Here is a 21,413-nt window from a genome sequence, read left to right as displayed (position 1 = left end):
GTTTAATCATCTTATCTCTGTTTAATATGAAATGTTATAACGATAGTTCATAATTTATTAAATGTTGTACTTAACTCCATTCTAATTCGTAGTTTCTTGAAATAGTTTTTTATTTATCTATTTATATTTTTTCTGCGGAATTTTATATTTAGATATCTGTTTGTTTATACTTTTTATACATTACACTTTATCTTTACAGAAGTTATTTTACATTCATCACATTAAGTTCTATTTTTGTATAATTTGCGTACGAACAGCTAGGTGAGGCGGAGTATATCCATATTTTAACAATAAGTACTGATCTATTTAGAAAATAGCTACTAATCGAATGATACGATCTTGTAATGAAATAGATATCTTACTTATAGACATGTATTTATCTAATGAACATGATCAGGCACAGTAACAATTTTATTTAATATTTTTACTTAATATAAAAACTGAATGTCCAACTTAAATCGATCTTAATTGAAAAGTTATTACCTATTTCTGCGTAACAAAAATATGATGGTATAATTTGAGCCTTTAGATCAATAGTTTTATACTCAATTGTCAGAAATAATTGTTGAAGGAACTTTAGAATTCTGGGGAAAAGAGAATTCTATCAATTATATCGAAATTCTGGAAACGAGATTTCAACTCTACAGAGGTAACGTGGTGGTCCTTGCGAAAATTAAATTGCAGAAGTCGGGAATATGGAAGTCCAATAGGGGTATCAATAGACTGCATAGGCTGTCACGAATCGGGTTATGACCGGAAGCGAGCGAAATGGCGAACGAAACTTGCCCGGCGCGCAGCTATTGAGGAAGAGGAGCCAATCACAGTCCAATTCATGAAAAGGAAAATTAAATTTCGTTGAAGCGAGCTTGCAGAATGACATCGTAATGTCAGCTACGTGTGCAATATACATATATATAGGCCGTGGCTTTTTTTCGGGAACTGACTGCATCTGAAATCAAGCAGTTTCTCGAATGAGAACGACGCCGTAATATTTTTGATAAATCGAAACCAGTAAAATCTCGATAAAATATTTCAAAATATAATAAATAGTTGTTAATTTGAATTATATATATATATAATCACAGTAAAACTTTTTAAATTTTACAATTTTTTCTATAGAATATCTATAAAACTTTTGTTCCATGCAAAACTGCAATATTAATAATTTACATCTAAAACTGGATAATAGATGAGATCGAACAAAATTACAGAAGCAAATGCTTGCACTGCGTGGAATTATTTTAACAAGCAACTAGTTTAACGAAAATTGAGATTGATATTGCCTCTTTCGTGAATTGATTGCACGGCAGTTGGCTCGTTATATTGAAAATAGAAACCTATAAATAGTAATCTGAAATTTTACTTGTATGTACACAAATATACATATAATAAAAATATTTATCAATATTCATCTTTAAATTTTTCAATCTATATTCGCAATAAATCGCTTAGTCCGTTTACGATTATTTACGGAGTTCTGCTTCACGCGCGTCAATTTGCTCGCGCTCGATATACGTATCTTGTACGTTGCTGTCCACTATCGGTAATTAATGTATTGTAAAAGTTCAACAAAAGTTTAACGTTGTTATGACAGTTTTAATCTTACAGCATAATTCATCCGTAGTGGAGGATTAATCGGTTTGACACACATATTCCAGGCCGTCTCATCATCGCAACGCAAAACGGCGCTTCATATAAATATAAAACTTGTTAAGGAATAATCGAGCCTCCATTAACTTCAATAAAGTATTTAAGGGAACGTTAATGGAACTCACCGCTGGTATACTGCGGCATCAACGAAATAATAAGTCGTGGGTAGCGTCGGTCGGCAATATAATGCACGAACGAAATTCGTTTAACAATTTAAGCGACGTCCAGGGAGCGGTTCATTGAGCGCATTCAATCGCATTTATACACACAAAAAGCTTTGATTAAATGGTGATACACATGTACCTAACGCACATGCATGTTGTGGAATTCGCGAATGCATCCGCTGCGCGTATCAGCGTGATATTTCCATTGATTTCGATCGCAAACCGCGGATGCAGCTTTCGATCGACCAAGAGAATTTTTTGCTTCAACATATTGGAATTTATGAAAGTCTGGCTGAAGTATTGCACTTTATGAAAGTCGTGCAAGAAATCTGCATGGATGGATACAAAGTATAAGCTTGAAGAAATGCATTGCTTGATATTATTTTTTATCGTAGTATTGCAATTTTGGAGACTTAAGTAGTGATATTAATTAAAAAGGAATAGCAACTTTTGAAATATTTGCAAATAAAGAAATCGATTTAATTTTCCTTAAAGGTTTTTTATTTTTCTCGTGTGGTAACAAACGATTCGGTAGATAGTGGGTCACGAGTGTTATGTGATCACAGGTGTAGTAGATGTATATATCAGGTGCAATGCAGCATGCACTCGTGTTACATATATCTCGGTGGATTTTGTGAACGTAGTTTCGATTAAGCTATGCATATTGTGCGCATCCGAAACGAACGAATTATATCGACATTTTTTAGAATTTATTATTCTTTCCGTGCAGTTTTTGTACAGGGGCAATTGGGCTCGCGCAATAACTTATAGAAACACCGATGGTTTGCATGCTTGCACAGAATGTACCAGTGCTCGCACGTATTATTGTTGTGAATAATTTGCGTAGCAAAATGTATGATTGAACGATTCTATATTAACATATACGAGGGTGGTTCAAGTCAAACTGGGACTTTTTTATTCTTATGTTCATGAGAATAAAAGTCCCGATTTGACTTAAACCATCCACGTATATATATTTTTTAAATTTAAACAATTATTTTACACTCTATAATTGATTTAAAGTAATATTTTAAGAAAAGAATATATATAATAATAAAGTATATCTGTTCTGAAATGAAAGTGAGAACTTTCGCTTTTATTATTAAAGCTTTTATTATTAAAGCTTTTTTCGATAAATTCATTAATTTTCAATTAGGGTTCGCTATTATACGTTTAAACGAAAGTACGTTTACACGTATAATTAGTATATCCGTTTATTAGAAACGTTTTTCCGAATATACGTGTAATTAACTATTATACGTTTAAACGAAAACACGTTTACACATATAATTAGCATATCCGTTTATTAGAATCGTTTTTCCGAATTTTTTTTATATAAACGTTTATCCCTTATTAAGGAGTGTGACGAATTGAGAAAATGCAAAAAATTCGATTTTTAATTTTATTAAAAAACGTTAAAAGATTCGAAAAGATGTTTTTCATAGATGGATATGTTAAATATACATGTAAATGTATTTTCGTATAATAAAACACATATATTCGGAAAAATGTTTCTTTTATAAACGGATATGCTAATTAAACGTGTAAACGTTTATCTTCAAGTAAACGGTTTTTTGAAAGCGAATATAAACGGATAAACGTTTTACGTTTACACGTATCTTCGAAAAACGGAATAAAATTAGAGCCCTATTTTCAATCACTTTGTACGCAAACTCTTGGATTTTTTGTGTATGTCCTACCCGAAAGAATCGGTGCATAGATATAATACTGTGACATTGGCATGCGCTTCAGTGTCACAAGGATAAATTGCAAACCCGGTTTGACATCGACCTAGTCCCCCTGGCCTGGAAAGATGATCGCGTTAATCAGCATCGACGACTTTCATTCTTATCAGTGTGAAAAAACGAGGATGGAAAATATCAACTCGCTGAGAGATGTAGCGAGGAAATCGACTGCATAAGTGAATATTTACGCTATGGGATATCTATCTGCAAGGTTGGTCAGTATCGAGGGAGTAACCATTTAATGTAATCGTGGGACAGAGTTCTCGAAATCATTATAAAATTCATATGAAATCTCTGTGTATAATCTAATAATTACATATGCAACCACGAGAAATCATTGTATAATATTAAATAAAATCGTATATTTTATCAAATGACTTCATATGTAATGAAAAAAATTATTTTATCATTGTATAATATTAAATAAAATCGTATATTTTATCAAATGACTTCATATGTAATGAAAAAAATTATTTATAATCAGATGAAATCATATGAAATCATGTAATCTGTTGGACAATATTTCAGCTAGTGGTTACCCCCCTCGGTCAGTATTCTCTCTCTCTATACGAGGTCAGTAATAAAAATAAACAAAAAAAGCGGGAAACCACTGCACTCGTAACTCGAATACGAACTCCATCGTTCTAAAAACGTTTCCTAACTTCAAAAGTGATGCACCTTAAAAAATCAAGTTTTTCAGGAAAAGGAAAAACTACTTTTTATCTTGACAGAAATTTATTGACTAATCAAATAATATCAGCAAAAAATATACTATTAGAAATTTATATTTATCTTGATATATTAAAAATGACTAAATTCAAAATAAAACAATTTTTTCTTCAAACTTCGATCATCAAAACCGTCTTAACTCTAAATGTTCTTTGTAGAAAATTCTCCTTTTTATTTACAAAAACGATGTTCTTGTACAAGAAATGATCTTTTTGAAAAACTTAAGTGCTATTTGGTGAACGAAAGTTAAGTTAGCTTACTTTTGATGATCGATGGAGTAATCTTTACCTAACTCATTCGGTGTAATAACTCGTAAGTCATATTTTTTAATTATATCACTTTTAATGTAAGGAAATACGATAAACTTGCAGAATAAGAATGAATAATGAACGATGGATCTCAATAAATTGCTAATTATTAGCGTAAATGTTATGCGCATATTGTTATTCAATTGGCGAAAGAATTTCCGGTTGCTGATTACTTTCATCAGCTCAAGCCCAAGCCAATAATATCCGTTCCGGATCGGCGCAAATAATCAGCTCTAATATCGACAATATTGAACATGGTCTAACCGCGTTGAAAAATCGTATGTAACGCAAACAAACGATGTCGATACATTACACAAATTAATATCGAATATGATTATGATGCAGATCATGCTCCGCGATCGAAAATATTTGCATGTCGAATTAATTGGCTCGCGAGTCCGCTCATCCACGGAGTCTCCCATTATCGCTGTTTTCTGAAATTGCCTCGAAATTGTGTCGAGATCGCAGTCTACCGTTGTCAGGTTATTCAGGTTATCATGACCTTATGGTTACAGAAGTACGAGCGAGATTACACGGAAAGGTACTCCGAGAGTGTTTCAAGTGCAAACGAAACTACAAAAAAAAATTACATATGGAAGGAAGCAATGGTAGGAAAGAAGGAGGAGAGGAGGACTTTCACAGTGTACTCATATTCAGTTCAACGCGCAAGGAACACAGTGTGCGGAATGGATTATACCTCCGCAAAGTCAAATAAGCTTATATCGCTCGAATAGTGCCGCTACTACGACGACGAGTGCGGCAACGACCTCGCGTCCCCCGCGAACGAGAACTTTATCCCGGGAGCTTTCATCCCTCCCGGCGTGCGCTTGCATCTTTACCGGATGCTGCGCGCTCGCGCGTATCCGAGCACGTGCCCGTGCACGTGCACGCGCACGTACACGCCGCGTGATCCGTATCACGGACGAACGGATTAAAGAAACGTGCTGGGATTGCACGCGCGCCGACGTTATTACGTAGGATTCTCTCAGCTGGGCCTAAAGTGGTCGACTGTACAAACGCATACCTCGATATATTACCTAAACCATGCGTCACGCAATTTGCGATTGAAACGTAATTTTTATTCAAGCGTGAAGATTTTTGATACTGCGGGCGAATGATAATTATTTAGAGATTTTAGATAGATCTTTCTCGGGCATGTATTAATTTTCATTTTTACAATATATCAACATAATTTTGAATTAACAACAGAATGATACGATTTTTATTCATTTTAAACTTATACTGATTTTATTTGTATAGTAGAATTTATATGAACTTCATTTATAAGAACAAGTTTGTGTTTAGTTTTAAATATATAAATTCATAACTGAATTCTTATTCGAACAACAATTTTTCGTAGTTTAGGTAATAAAAGTTTAACGTGCTCGATTTTACAATTTTCTGAACGTTAACTCCTATTATCGGAACTAATAAATATTAATAGAGGAGAGAGCCATTGAATCTCTATTATCTGAACCATTCGATTATTGGAACTGTTTTACCTCTGACATTTAAATAAAGGGAGTTTTACTGTATACATATGTACTCATATTTTATTCCATTTTTCAAAATTAATCAAAATTATATGAGTGATTGAGAAAGTATAAATTTTTTAAATTTATCTTTAATTCGTAATTGTTTGTGTGTGTGTGTGTGTGTTGTGTGTGTGTTGTGTGTGTGTGTGTTATAAAATATAGGGAGAATAACATGTAACAATTTTTTTTTATGTAGCTTTCTACTATGTGCAGATCAGTATAAAGTGAGAAATTGATGCATTTTGCGTGAGGTAGGTCTGTGATCGAGTTGAGAATTATAACATTTTAAACGCAACATCGCACATTTCTACACATGAAATTTATATACACTCCTGCACGCTCACTAATTAGACATGTACAATAAAATACAAATTTGCGAGCATAAAGAGGCGAAGATAGTTTCCAAACGACAAGTCGTGATGTTATGTCGCGTATGCTTGTTCGATACGAGTCGCGCGTTCACGCTTCTCGATTTTCATCTAGAGCTACTAGGCGAGCACGAAGTTCTCCTTTGTACGCTCGCGCATTGTTCGGCCGTCGAGGCGCCGAAGTATCCGAGGCGAGTGTTCACCGTTCGAGCGACTCCTCGACAAAAGGAGTCGCGAAACTTTGCGAGCAGATAACTTTAACGAGAGACAAATAAATAAATCATGCGAGCCGGCAGCCGGTCGGCCGCGCTTTGAGGGGCACTCGTCGTTGGCCCTCTACCACCATAAAGATTTATGTTCCCACCCTTTATCTGTACTCTTGAGGCGGCACAGCATCGTATCCCGCTGTGTATATGTGAACCATAAATCCGCGAGCGTCAACTCAGATCGGAGACCTCGAAGCCTCGCGCTGCTTATCGTTCGAAGATACGAAAGCTTATCTCGTGGAATTATGGGGCCTGTGGAATATTGCTTCCGAGTAAAATATCATCGAAGGCGGGCGTCGGAAGATCGACCTACATCACAACTTCTCGATTTCGTCAAATGGCGTCGATGATAAATGAGACGCGGATCGAAATCGTGCGATTTCATGACTCGATATTTCCGGCTCTCCGGTTTCTGCAACTACGTATAAATTACCTCCGTCGACCATATACAATATTTTTTTTACCTCTAATTGCAGTGCGATAGTCAGAATATGGTTGCGCGAATCGAATGAAGTGAAAAACGTGCACCGAGTAACTTCGGTGAAAACTAGAGGGAAGTTCGTATAACCGCATGATCGAACGTGCTCCATACGCGTTTTCGTTTCGCACTTTTTATTTTCCGTCCGGAAACTGTAGTTTTACTTTCTGGCTAACTACAAAATCAAATAGTAAATCGGCGCGGCTGTCATCTTTTATACATGCCTCACCGTGCGAGCAATCAACCGATCACGACTCCGCAAACGGTTTCGAAAAACATAATGCCCACGAATGAAACTTGCCCGTGCGAACCCGAAAAAATAACGGACGGGCACGTAGTTCAGTTGCCGTGGAAGAGCTATGGCATTTATTGCGAACGAATAAAGCACGCCGACGAACGTGTTATTCACTGACGATGGTACGTTTCGAGTTCGAGGCTTTTTTTCATCGTGACGCCCTGTGCCTCCTGCGCGCCGAATCGAAATTAAATGGGACTCACCCCCGTATGAACGGTGCAACGGGTAAGTGCAGCGCTTTCTGCGTGCGTTCCATTACGATCGTTTCAGCAATTTTGTCCGACGCGCCGCATCGATTGGTCGGTGTGTGCACGAGGTAATGGTGGTTGTTGCGCGATGGTTTTATAGGACGCCATCACCTGGTTACTGGTGCGTTAAGGCAATGGCCACACTGATTTTCACAAAGGATTTTTAATTCCGCTGTAATCCACGTACCTCAACGATATCGGTATCCTGTCGGTATTCCGCCGGTAGCGCACGATTTCGACGGTTTTATTAGTTTTTTAATATAATATTACACAAAGTATCGCGATATTTAGGAGCGTCACGGAAATGCAATATCTTTTATGCGTCGAAACCGGAAGTTGTATCTCATAATACGAATTATTAAATTATCGGTTTTCGTCGAATCGAAACGCACTGTTCAATATGAATTTTACACTCCATTTATAAAATATTTTATTATTTAACGTGCGTTATGTATACGATGAGTTATTTACTCTTATCGATATCAGGGGGATGCGAGTAATATTCTAATGATAATGTAATTTGTTTCATTTAACTGGAAAGCTAAACGTATCAGTAAACATCGATGGAGATTTCGTATAAAATAAAAATACATATTCAGAACCGTTGGGGTGTAAATTGCGCTCTGCGTGTCAATTTTTATGATTAATTAAAATACAATAGCACTTAACCTGATTGAGAGATAAATTTGTAACATGTATCACTGTTCGATGGGAGGAGAAAGCATGAACCTTCCATTAATATCGCATATATCTTTGTACACACTTATCTCCATGGAATGGAAGTATATGTAAACGCGTTACTTGTAACGCCATTATCGTTACAAGTTACATTTTTTGATAACGAATTTTTGATAACGGTATTATCTTTTTTTTTGGTGGCTATAACAGTAACGTTGTAACATTTTTTTTTGTAACGGTCGCAAATTTTATAGTTACGTTTACTGTTACTTTTTATATTTTGAACATATTTATGACATAATTTTTTATACTTATATTCAATCTTCAATCTTTAATCCCCTATATAAAAAGTTGGATAAAATCAGATAGGAAAAAACATTTTATTATCTGATTAAATCGTGGTAAATTTGTATTAGTACTAGATATATATATATATATATAAATTGAATCTGATGTATTATTATATATCTATAAGGGAGATCGGGGTTAAAGGGGCATCCTTTTTTTCAATTGCAATTTTCAGTAACAAAGTAAACAATTTTAGTCAAATGATTATTAGCGTTTTATAGAGTGATTATAAAACTATAAGATGGTAATAAAAAGTTTTGGTGTTTACAACTTCATTTCATCCATATACACAAAAAATGTGATTCGGAAAATGAAATCTCAAAAATTATTTTTGACTATCAAAAACACTGACTACCTAAACAACGCGACACCTAAACTAACCAAACTTCGTTGGTAAAGAAGACACACGAGATGCTATCTACAATATAAATTGGGAACTCATAAGATATATTTTTGCCACTCAAAATTCAAATGCCAGCTTAGCCTCGGTCTCCCCCTACCTATAGAAAGCTTTTTCTCGAATCAAAAAATCATTTTGCTTCTTAGATATGTTTTTACATTTCGGTACGTCTAATGTCATTATTTTTTATATTATTTTAATTAATATTTAAACAAATATATTGCAAAATTTTTTAGACCGATCTTATTTCAGCATTAAAGAAGTAATGGAAAAGTAACAAATTGTTATTTTTTAAATAACGGTAACAGTAACGAGTTACTTTTAAGTATCAGTAATTAGTAACGAGATTACTGTTTTGACTCGGTAACGAGTAACGATAACTATAGCTACTTTTAAAAGGTAACTTTCCATTCTCTGCTTATCTCATTATTCATTTACTCAAATGATGGTTTAGCTATCTGTCTCTTTCGTCGAAAGAAATCACTTCACCCATATCGCGGTAAATTGATAAAGTTTCCACGTTTTAACGCCGGAGAGTTACCTTGCCGATGTTACCACGTATAATTTGATATTCTGAGCAACACGAGTTGAGAGCCCGATCCCTTGTATATCCTTCCCTTACACCTGAAGCCCGACACCAAGGGACGAATTTTCAGCGGGTGGTCTTACAACGTACGCAAAGGTCCTTCACGGTTTCCACGAGACGAGCTAAGAAAATGGACGAATTAGCATTTAGAGCGCAATTTTATCGCGTACTTGCAAGCACTATTTCTACTGCTTCCGCTTTTATAGGGACGCGAGTATAAGGAGATACGGATATCCACCAAGGTATTTGAGCCAGAAACTACATTGACTACTTTGAAACTTGATATAAATTTTATTATTAAAGATGTTTAGTCCTCATTTGAGCTTTTGATTTAACCTTTCATGGAGATTGAGTTGCAAATAAAATTTGTAATGAAATAATACAATATATAAACAAAATTGCATTAACAATTTTTATTTTAAATTCTGTTTTATGTTCATAAGATTGTTTGTAGATTATATTGTAACGTTATTAAACAATATTTGTTATAAAAATATCTCACAGATATACAAATAAAGCATCTATATAAAACATAAAATAATGTAATAATAATTTATATAATTATATATTTATTTAAAAAAAAACAATATTATACATATATATCATGACACAAATAAAAATATTTGTCTTTAATAGTTATAAACAGTCGTTAACAAATTTAATAAGAACAATGAATCTTAAATTTTTGTTTATAGAATTAAAAAGATTTCTTTATATTTTTCTTATAAATTCCTATTAGAAATTTGTCAAAAATAATATTTTGATATCATTACTTTTTAAAATTGTTATTTCATTACACACATAATTATCATTATTTTTATTAAAATTCGTATAAAATCTTCGATATTCTTAATCTTAAGATTGAGTTTCCAACGTTTTTTTTTTTAATATAATCACAATTTCCAACTCGTCTGCTATCGCTCTTTGTCTTCTAAATTGATCGCCTTGCGAATATTAGGTGCAGCCCCGTTGCATTTCGCGTGGACGAGCGATGGCGTGTGGCAGCGCATGCACTCTCGATCACGTATGTCCTCGGGTATATCTTTTGCGCTTTCTGACGTGCGCGTCCCGTTGGGAAGTGGGAAAATAAATAAATGACGAGCGATTCCCGCGGGTAGCTGCTATCCCGGACGAGGCAAGGAGCAATTTCTGTGTAGATAGCGCGAGAATTATGGCCCCTCGCGAGGCGACGGAGGTTTAAGCCCTCCCCGGGTGTTCCTAGCCTTACAACTCCGTAATTTTTACCCTCCGAGAAGTTAAGAGTAATTTACTAGCTCCACGTAGGCGTTATTCGAGAACGTCCTCCTTGGGAACGAAGGCGCCACTGTGGGCTTCGCTCTTGTTAATTGTCTACCCTTGATGAACTTGATTTTTAGCGGGGACAGGACGTTGCGGTAAGATAAATGTCGGCAATATCGCAACAAAGATAGCTATTCGTCCTCGGTTCTTAATGAGAGGACATGTTTAATTGCGGATGGTAGTCGGTGAACTTTTGAAGAATTAATATAATAACTAAGTAAAGTTTGACAACGACGGTAAATGGTAACGTCTAATAAGTAGGTGAAGTTTAACTGATGTGATGTAACGCGCATGATAACTTGACGTTAAGTAGTTATTTCCTTGAAACAGTCAGCTCATACGAGACTCATGTGTCTTACGATCTAAGAAAGTTAACCAGCTAAGACTTCTCCATGTGATTTTTAATGAGATTCTTAAATCTGTTGTAAAATAGTATTTTTCTATCTTATAACGGAGCATAAAATTTTGAAATTCTTAGAACAAGCATTATACACGTTCTCACATTTTACATCAAACTTTGCACCATCCATTCTTGATTCTGTTTATTATAATACATAAGGTTCAAGAATAATGATGCAATGTATTACCGTTTCTGAGTTTATTGTTAAATCTGCTTTGACGTACGCGAGCAAGAGAAGATAACACGAGACTTTAAACTGCATATTCTTGAAGTTGCTCTTTATGGAGCTTCGCGAAAGCTTGGGCAAGATAACATGAAAGAAGGAAGAGACAACTCGCATCTACTATACAAGCTTAAACAACTCAAGAATATAAATAATAGCGTGAACTATGATAATTATTTGGTAAGTTTTAAAAAACATTAATAACAAATGCGTTGTTTATTTCAATAGTAACCAATTAATCGTTAGCAATTTTTGCGAATTTTTAATAGAAATTTCATTAAATTCATCTTGATATTATAAAAAATCCGTTTTACTTTAATACACAACGTGTCATATTAATAGAGTCATAATAGTTTATGAACAAAACTATATAGGGTGTCCGATAAAGATGATAACGTTTAAGAGCAGATTACTTCTAGATAAAAATTTCCATATAATTTTTCATAAATATTTAAATATTAGAGCTATTTGTGTCATTTTATCCTTTATTACAAAAACAAGGATAGAATGACATAAATAGCATTTCTCCAAAAACATACTTAAAAATAATAAGATTATTATATAAAACATCAAAATTTTAATTTGACAAAGGCTCTCAGATTCAATAGAATTAATTTTCGAGATATGGGCAATTGAGAATGCAAATACAGTTAAATTTAGCGTATATCTATTTATGTATAACAATACCAAACAATAAGTTTATAACATTATTTCTTTATTAATACGTATTAATAAAGAAATAATGTTATAAACTTATTTTTGGTATTATTGTACACAAATAAATATACGTTAACTGCGTTTGCTCTCAATTGCTCATATCTCACATCGAAAATTAATTCAATAAGATTATTTTTACTTTTGTAAGATTATTTAATTTTATATTTGTGTAAATCTACTTTCTATGTATAGATATTAGATTTTTTATGAATACATATATTATTAGATGACCGACTTTAAATATTAATAACTCAAAAATTACACGCAAAAAAATATTTTGCTGCTCCAGCTAGAATTACAGCTGTTTTTTGTATCTGATAGAAAATTATGTATCATACGCATAGAATTTATAGCACAAATTTAAATTCCATCTCTGTCATTTATATGATTAGGTGCAATACATATTCAATATCGCAGTACTTGTGAGAAATTTATCTATTTTAGCTATTTTTCGTACTTAGATAATTTTCGCTATAATTCGCTATAAATCGCTTAAAAATTTTTGTCTCAAAATAATCATAGGAATCTGTTCTTAAAAATTGTTATATACAGAACGCCTTTTATATCTGCGAAACGACTTAATAGTTATAAGAACTTCAACTTTAATTTTTAATTTATAACATGACGTTCTTATACTGTTAAAAATATATTAAATTTTATGAATGACAAGCGCAAAGAATGTGTTTCTATTGTAAAATGTATAATTTTCCTACTTATATCCGTGTACTTTTATATACTTTTTTTTCATGTGATGGATTATTAAGTTAATCTGTCGGTTTAAAAGAAGCAAATATTATTTCTTAATTTTTTAAAAGCAATATAATAAATTACGAAAGTTATCTTACCCAGTTTTCCCAGAGCAAAAGAAAAATCTTTATATGGTAGACTTTCGCTGTACAAAAATTTAGTCCTACGCATTATATCTTCTTGCAATATTAATTTATAGTAAGAAAGAAAAAGAAAAGGGAGAGGAAAAAGTGCTATCGACGCTATTAATTCGATTGAACGAGTTTCAGATCACATGCCTCAGGGATCCATTATGTATTAGCAAGATCGATTCGGTAAGATTAAGGACAGGGACGATCGCAAAAAGCCGACTCAGCTACGGAAATCCCGAACATAATTTTCTCCATACGAGTTTCAAATCTCCCGAGATAATGCGATGCTGCGTCGGTACGAATATACGGCTTGTAGGAATACAACTTACGAGGAACTTTACAAATGTTTCTCTCTGTGTGTCGTTCGCTTATGTCAAAGATTACCTAGAAAATCGAGGATTTTAATAAAAGGGAATGAAATCTAGATACGTCAAAAACTGTATGTATACGTATTACCGTCAGAAAAGAAAAAAAAAGAAAAGAAACATTTTTTTTATTATATTTGCATTTATATCGTTTATTATTTTAGTATTAAATGATTTTTAAATGATAAATTACACATACTGAGAGATATCAACGTAAATGTATTTTAATCTCGGTTTAACTGACTAATCTTCTTTTAATTCTAAGAAAGAGAAAAAGATTAAAATTAAACTGAGATTAAAGTTAATCTATATAGAAATGGGCCTAATACCCGTTTCTATCAATAGAACTTTAATCTCTCGGTTCAACTTATTTTTCTTCTAATTTTTAGAACTAGAAAAAGTGAAGAGTTAGTTGAATCGAGATTAAAATTAAAATTACATTGGTAGAAACAGATATAAATTGAGTAACAAACGTTTAACGTTTAACGTTATTCAATTTAAATAGCCGATTGCGTTGTGAAGAAATGCATTTTTATTCTATCGACATTGAATGTATATTGCTTTTATGGCCATTCAGTCATCACAATCAGTTACGCGTTGTCATAGCCGTCATTTGTATTCGTCAAGCGAAACGAAGAGATCGGATAAGAAATATTAGAGAGGTCTATGAAATATTCAGTGAAACGTAGTAGGACGATGAATGGACAAATGTCTGGTGGTTGTTCCGTGAAAATCCAACTGCGATTGTCGAGATTAATCGAATCTCTCGTAAACGGCGTAATTATCATTAATGGTGGGCCAACTGATTGTGAGACTTGAAAGTCCCCGTCGTGCAGAACGACCCGAGCGATCATTCCGTTTCTTTTAGCACTCGTAGCTTCTTCAATCTGCCGGCAACGTCTAAAAAGCTGAAATTGTGGCCAAGTGGTAGTAGTGGCGTAGGAAACGCGCTTCCACCGCGCGCTTCCACGAGACAAAGCCGGATTGTTCTCCGCTGCGCGCGGAGGAAGAGGTGAAACGATCCTAGGCTTCCTGCAAACTGAAACCCACTGCCTCCTCTTCCTCCTCCTTTTCGTCCTGCTACCTTTACCGCGATGTTCGTAGCGAAAGCTCGTTATATTTAAGCCGAGAAATATATATACGTGTATGCGCCAGTTAACGCGGCTGTTACACGTGACTTGGTTGGCGCATTCGCTACACTGCGTGTGTTGGTATTGCGAATTAAATTATTTTCATCATGATATATATACTATACATGTATATTAAAATACATATATATATTAAAATACATATGTATATATGTGTCGGTGGGGCATACTGCGGCCAGTTCTCGTGCCGCCGAATTCCGACATGGCACAATTTAGCGAGGAACATCTTCAAATGTGATGTCTGATATCATGCGCTGCGTATGTAATTTAAAAAAGAACTCATTTCTTAATGTGAAACGTTGCCAAATGATAACATGTCAAATAAAAAAATTTTTCATTAGTTTCTTTGAGTTGGTTGAACATCCAGTTCGCAGAACTTTGAAAAGAGCAAGATTAATCGAACTTGCGTAATTTCTACGTCAATTAATTTAATATCATTTTATTTACAATTAATCAATTTATTAAATGTAAAAACGCACAAACAATTATAATGATTAAAATCGACAAACTGATTAATAAATTGAAAAAAGAAATTGATTTCTTAAGATTTAACAATTAGTATTCTCATTAGCGTTTTATAGCGCATTTTTATAACAAATAATGCACGCGATAGATTTCTGTATACAAAAACAGATATAAACCTCGTGGAATAACAGAGAACGGCCGGAAGTAAAAGTAATAGAGAATAGACTGGATCTCAAACTGTCGCAGTTCAAATCACAAGCAAAAACCATTTGAAAGAAAATGGCTGTAAAGTCGGTCACGTTTGGCTGAAAGAATTTTTCACGTTGATTTCTTTGTAAAAGTAATTCGTCTGTATCCGCTGCTTCGTTCCTTTCACTTATTAGAACTTACCTGAAACTTCCAGATTCATCTTATTTGATTAGAGAGACCCAATTCGTGTTCTTCTCGCAAACAATTTGCGAAGAAATCTTTCAAAGTTTCATAATTTTTTTACTCGTCAAAAAAATCTTTTCTTCATTGGACCAATCTTATGACATAGTTCTGGTCGTTCTCAAACAGACGATCTGTTGAAAATGGAATAACAGAATTTAGCATCCGGTTTAACGGAATAAATAACGAATCTCTAATTTTGAAATTACATAATGCAAATAAATAGTGTTGAATTTTTAAACTGGAAAGGTTAATCTAAGGGTTAAGGTAGAAAGTTAAAGAAAATAATGGAGAAAGTAGATCATGATAAAGGAAATGTTATCAATGTACACATTGCGATTATTGTAAATATCATTTATTGGACTCTTAGGCATCATTGGGTACAACGATTACACCACGTTGCTTACTTGTAACACCTTAGCGATCTGAAAAGAAAACTCGGGTTCGTCGAAGTCGACTAAATTAACGTGAAGACATCAGGTATGTTTATTTCGTATCTATAGATAGTACTGACTGCGGTCACACGCGCGGATAAGACGTACCGGCGACAAGGATTATTAGTCGTCGGTAAGCCGAGTACAAATTCTATTTTTACAAAAATTAGGAACCACCGAATTTACAAAAAAAGTTACCTTAAGGTAACGAAAGAAGCGGAATCGATTGGAACGGAGTCGCTATGCCGCGTTACGTTCCATTTTCAATCAGATAGATCAAAGTATCGCAGAAACAACAATGTCAGTGTTTCTCACAATAGCTACAGCTAAATTCAATTTAGGACGTTCATAGGACACAGTGTATTTTATTGTAAGATTCTCGTTGAAAAGTTCTTAGCACAAAGCGCCATCGCCGCTTTACTCCTCTGCCTCACTCAACGAAATGAGCGTTGTGATCGTGCGAACGAGATTCAGGGGGAAGGCGAACGAGAACTTATGGCTAAATAAAACTTTATAAAAATATATCAACGAATAATAAATATATCTCTAACAGCGTCACTGTATAATTCCTCGTGTACGGGCGTACGATAGCCTACGCATTTACAGTCACTATATACATACTATCAAATTCTACTTATTCTAAATAATATACAACAATTTATTTTAGTCGTCCTATCTTTGGGAATATTTGACGTTGCACAATTAAGTTTTTTCCGTCCGTTGGCGTATACGTACACTTTCCTGGACGCACAGAAAATCGTATGTCCCTCGTTAAAAGTTAAAATTTGCAATTAGCTCTCTAGTTTCTTGCATCACGCCATCCTGTCAGCACAAATCTTATTATTTCGTTATTTAATACGGGCAGTATCGCTTGTTGGACTCGCGTGTTGCGAGTTCACTTTGCAATATTAATAGATTACAGTTCGGCTCAAAGTCGGCATTTATCAGAGTTTATTCGGTCGCGATTTGACGGCTATATCTCGTATCTTTCATTTGCGAGAAATTCGAGTGGCAAAAAAGGAGAAAAAAAAAGAATTGGTCTTCGTCCGTTCCACAATTCGTAAACACCGGCTTATTTATTTATTACCTATACAAGTATATACACGTCGTATGGCGTATCGCGCGACTGTCGGTGCACGCGCGTGTACGCGGATTCGTAGTTTACAAATTTTCACTCTATTAAATACGTATCCCATCGCCCGCGCGATCTCATCCTTTCTCTTCTCTCTCTCTCTCTCTCACTCACTCCTCCGCTATTCTCATATATAAGGCCAGAGAAATCGAATTTTAATCGTGTCTCGATCGCACGGAGACTCGTTCGAGCGGACGCAAGCTTGCCTAAGATTTCACATAACAGTCCATGCGCTTTCGCGCGATCGTACATTCGTAAACGCGTTTTCCAGAGTAGAACAAGAGGACCTGCTACGAGATCCGAGGAACACCAAGGCCGTAATAATCCGCGCCGAAGGCGCGTCGGCAGAACTCCCATCCAGTGTTTCATTGTATTCGTGCTATACCGGAGACACGCAAATGTCGCGTCGCGACACGTCGGGCAAATTGTGCGTCTCGTTGACGCGAGAATCGCGCGGGGAAAATTCTTTCGGGGAAAGAATTTCGATATTATGTACAGAGACGCTTCCCTTTTTCTCTCGTTACTGGGGAAGCTGACGTACGAGCTTTCCATATAGCTAGGAATTTTACCAAAGTTTCTTCCGCCTAAATCTCCATCGGACGGTCGCCTCAGCGACGATATTCCCGCAAGATCGCCTGCAAAGTCAGGCAGAGTAGAAGGTACGTAATACTCGCCGATCGGATGTGGGCATGGCTGTAACCAGAAGCGCGTGTCACGTTGAGTAGAACGGAAGCGTCGGCGATCCCTTCTGACGAACGGACCAGTAGCAACCATTCTCCCGTGTGTGACGACTGAATCGTCTCGAAACGCAGGGTCGTCCTGTAACATGACTCCGTGCCGCCGTCCTGCAAAAGAGTAAAATGAAAGAGGAATATGAATAATTGCTCCTTATCACGTGAATGTTTTCCATTTCTAAACAAGCTAAAGGTTGTGAAGAATTTTAGTTTCAATATGTTCAAGTAGTATATAAAAGAATTAGGAAGACAAGATGTTACTCATTTAATATTCATATTTAAATAACAATTATTAAATATAGTCTTCTATCTTTTTCTTTTTTTAAATTTATTCATATATTAAAAATTAAAATTTTGTTTAAAAAGCATATTTAAAAATATAATATATATAAATGTAAATTTAAATAAATTGACATGGTTTTTTCTAACATTGCCATTGAATGCAAGTTTTTCTTACATTTCTCACTATAAGCATGATATTTTTATGATTATATATATATATATATATTTCACGATGTTATTTTTCCTAAAGGTGACTGAATTCTTGCTCACAGTCATGGGTTGCGAGGAACGAACTTGCTTGAGGTTGACCCATATCAAACCGCTTTGTTCCCTGATAAGACGTCAAGCGAGTCGCTATAGAGAGAATTCCGAAAGTTTTTCTTTAACAAGCTGAAGCAGGGTAACGAGCCAAGGTAAAATGGCATCTACAATTCACATTGACGGTACCAAGCTCGTGCTCGCGAAGATCTTTACGAAGACGTTTTTATGACGCTTTCATAGCGTTTTAAACCATTGGGATCTGGTTGCCGCAGGTCATGCTCCAGACTAAGACGTTTTTATCGCATAATGCTCATTAACTTGCGATTCGATAACGTCCATCCAGTCGTCCCCTTATCGAGTACAGTCTCTTTCTCCCTGTCTTTACGATTAAACTTTCACGTAAAACTTCCGGCGAGAGCAAACTGGGAACTTCCGGCATCGTTCTATGTTCTCGCTTCAATTATCCATCTTACCTTCGACTGCTTCTTCTTGGACTCCCCACCTTCTCCATCTTCTTCGTCTTTTATCCCCTTAAAATACGTTTTATTACTTTCCGCATTAGTACCTATAATGACTCCTCTTTCTTCGACTTCGTTTCTTTGTTCATGGAAAAATCAATCGTATTAAGCCGATCATAGATCTACGGAACTTTCGGTTTATGAGATAATTGACCTTAATAGGAGAGCAATACTGATGGTTTGTACGAAACAATGAAAAAAATGAGATAAAATTTTCTCTTGATAAATATTTATATTTTATATTTAAAATTTGTGAATGTTTCCTTCATCATTGAACAATCGAATACATTTCAGGTTTTTAAATTCTCATTTTATATTATGTCATTAAACACATGTAAAAATATTCTAAAATATGACCTTTTTTATTGCGAAAAATATTAAATTTTTATTGTTTTAATATGTACTATACATTTTAAAGATATAAGATATATTATTAACATTGCTAAGTTAAATTAATAAAGGAAGTATAAGAAAAAATAGAAATTAATTATGAAAATATTTCATTTTAAACTCTTGAATATTAAATGCCTCAAATGCTTTAAATTTATACTGAACATCTTGAATTAATAATAATTTACTGGTTTATTAATGCATATACATATATTTGGCCAAAACATGGTATAGCTCTAATTGTATAAATATCTTTGATTTAAAATGATTATTTGATAACGAAAAGAGAAAAACATATATGCCAAGACATAAAACATTTATCAACTTTTAAATTACAGAATATCATAAAATATCGTATACACTATTATATTTGATATTTCTTTGCTATTGCGACATTGAAGGGAATATTTGACAATTTGTGACAAAATTTTGCTTTTGATCTTATTTTAGTACACAACTAGAATGCATAATAGAAGACTTCATCACTTTATTCGCACAGAGCCGATCGAATATAATAACACGGCATGTCATTGTGACCTTTTAATATCGAGGCAACCAGCGTTTCTCTCGCATTCACTTTATCGATAACGCGGCCGTGGAGGAATACGTAATTGAATCGGAGACTCATACTATACGTTGGCAAAACTGATGTCATCTTACGGCAATATATCTCGTCGCTACGATTCCCAGCAGATGGAAGATTCGTCGTCGTTGCTGCAGGGGGGCCTTGCGAGTTTTTCGCATGCAAAGAATCGGTAGCTTTTTGCTCCATTTAACCTCGCGTTTCGACCTCCTCCCATCCTCCGACCTCCACCTTTTCGGCACGACATAAGCCCGCACTCCCCCATTCGTCGATCCATTCTTTTTGTATTCTTTATTCACGAGCTCTGTCCGCATCATCCCACCTTCCATTTCCGCACCCCTCTTTGCAAATCATCCCGCGTCGCGCTTGCTTCCTTCCTATCTTCCTTTTCTTATTTCATCTCATATCTCTTTGCATCTTTCTGTCTTTTTTACCATGTCACCATGCACACCTCCATCCTTTTTATCACGCCATCATATTGGTTTTGCTATTGGCTTTGTTGTTGCCTTGTTCTTCTTATCCTTATCTTTTTGTTCTCTTTCTTTCTTCAGTTTGTCCAAACTTTCTCCGCTAATACATTCTAAGTTTCTGTGACTTTCATTTTTCTTTTTCCGTTTCAAACTATCTCCTTTACTTTACTCACAATCAGTATTCCTCTATTAACGTATTCTACTTTGCCTGTTCGAGCTTTTCTATCGAGATTTCTTGGCATTTCTCTATCTCCATTAACCTATTCTCTTTGTAAACTTCTACCTCCTATTTCATTCGTACTCTTTTTACTTCCAGTTTCTTTTATTTTCTTTCTGTTTTCTTCTTATCTACTAACATATTTAACATTCCTTTACCCCATCGTCATTTCTTTTGAGTTTTTCTTCTTGCGCCTTTTAAATTTTTTAATGTATTTTAGTAACTTTGGTATTTTAGTAACTTTGCTCTTTAAATTTTTCATTATAATACAATTTCAACTTGTTTGGAGTTAATTTATATATAAACATATGTAATAATAACATTAAATATAATAAAATAATTGTAAATTGTGCTTTAACTTTTTTCTGTTTGCATTACGTATGTACATACACATTTTATTCCTCATGAAAATAATATTACGGTGTACGTAATAAAGTAATACATTTAAATTTCTTCATATGAACAATTCAACAAACAGTTTTTCGATTAAGCACATCAATAAAGCCATTTAATAATTAATAAACGTTCTTGTTAGTAAATGTTTTTAATTATGAAAATATAAATGTTTTATTGATTATTAATTATCAATTATTAACAATCTTCTTGAGGCTTAATTATTAACAATCGACTTTGTTTTGTACCTGCAATTTTTATGCGATTCAGCAATAAA

At 34.5% G+C, this 21,413-nt stretch overlaps 1 protein-coding gene across 3 annotated transcripts in view; it reads right to left on the bottom strand.

The window, feature by feature from the left end:
* Positions 1-17,208: 17,208 nt before the first annotated feature.
* Positions 17,209-21,413, bottom strand: part of tei (irregular chiasm C-roughest protein teiresias) — a 368,837-nt gene continuing 364,632 nt past the window's right edge. For all 3 annotated transcript variants that reach the window (XM_018448499.1, XM_018448497.1, XM_018448498.1), the window contains exon 11: positions 17,209-18,133. In XM_018448499.1, the coding sequence (XP_018304001.1) occupies positions 17,897-18,133 (237 nt within the window). In that variant the 3' untranslated portion in view covers positions 17,209-17,896. The remainder of the gene's footprint in view (positions 18,134-21,413) is intronic.

This window comes from Mycetomoellerius zeteki, unplaced genomic scaffold (assembly GCF_001594055.1).
Source record: "Mycetomoellerius zeteki isolate Tzet28-1 unplaced genomic scaffold, Tzet1.0 scaffold221, whole genome shotgun sequence".
Lineage (NCBI taxonomy): Eukaryota > Metazoa > Arthropoda > Insecta > Hymenoptera > Formicidae > Mycetomoellerius > Mycetomoellerius zeteki.
The sequence above is the reverse complement of the archived record's forward strand: the minus strand, read 5'-3'. Positions and strand labels throughout refer to the sequence as shown.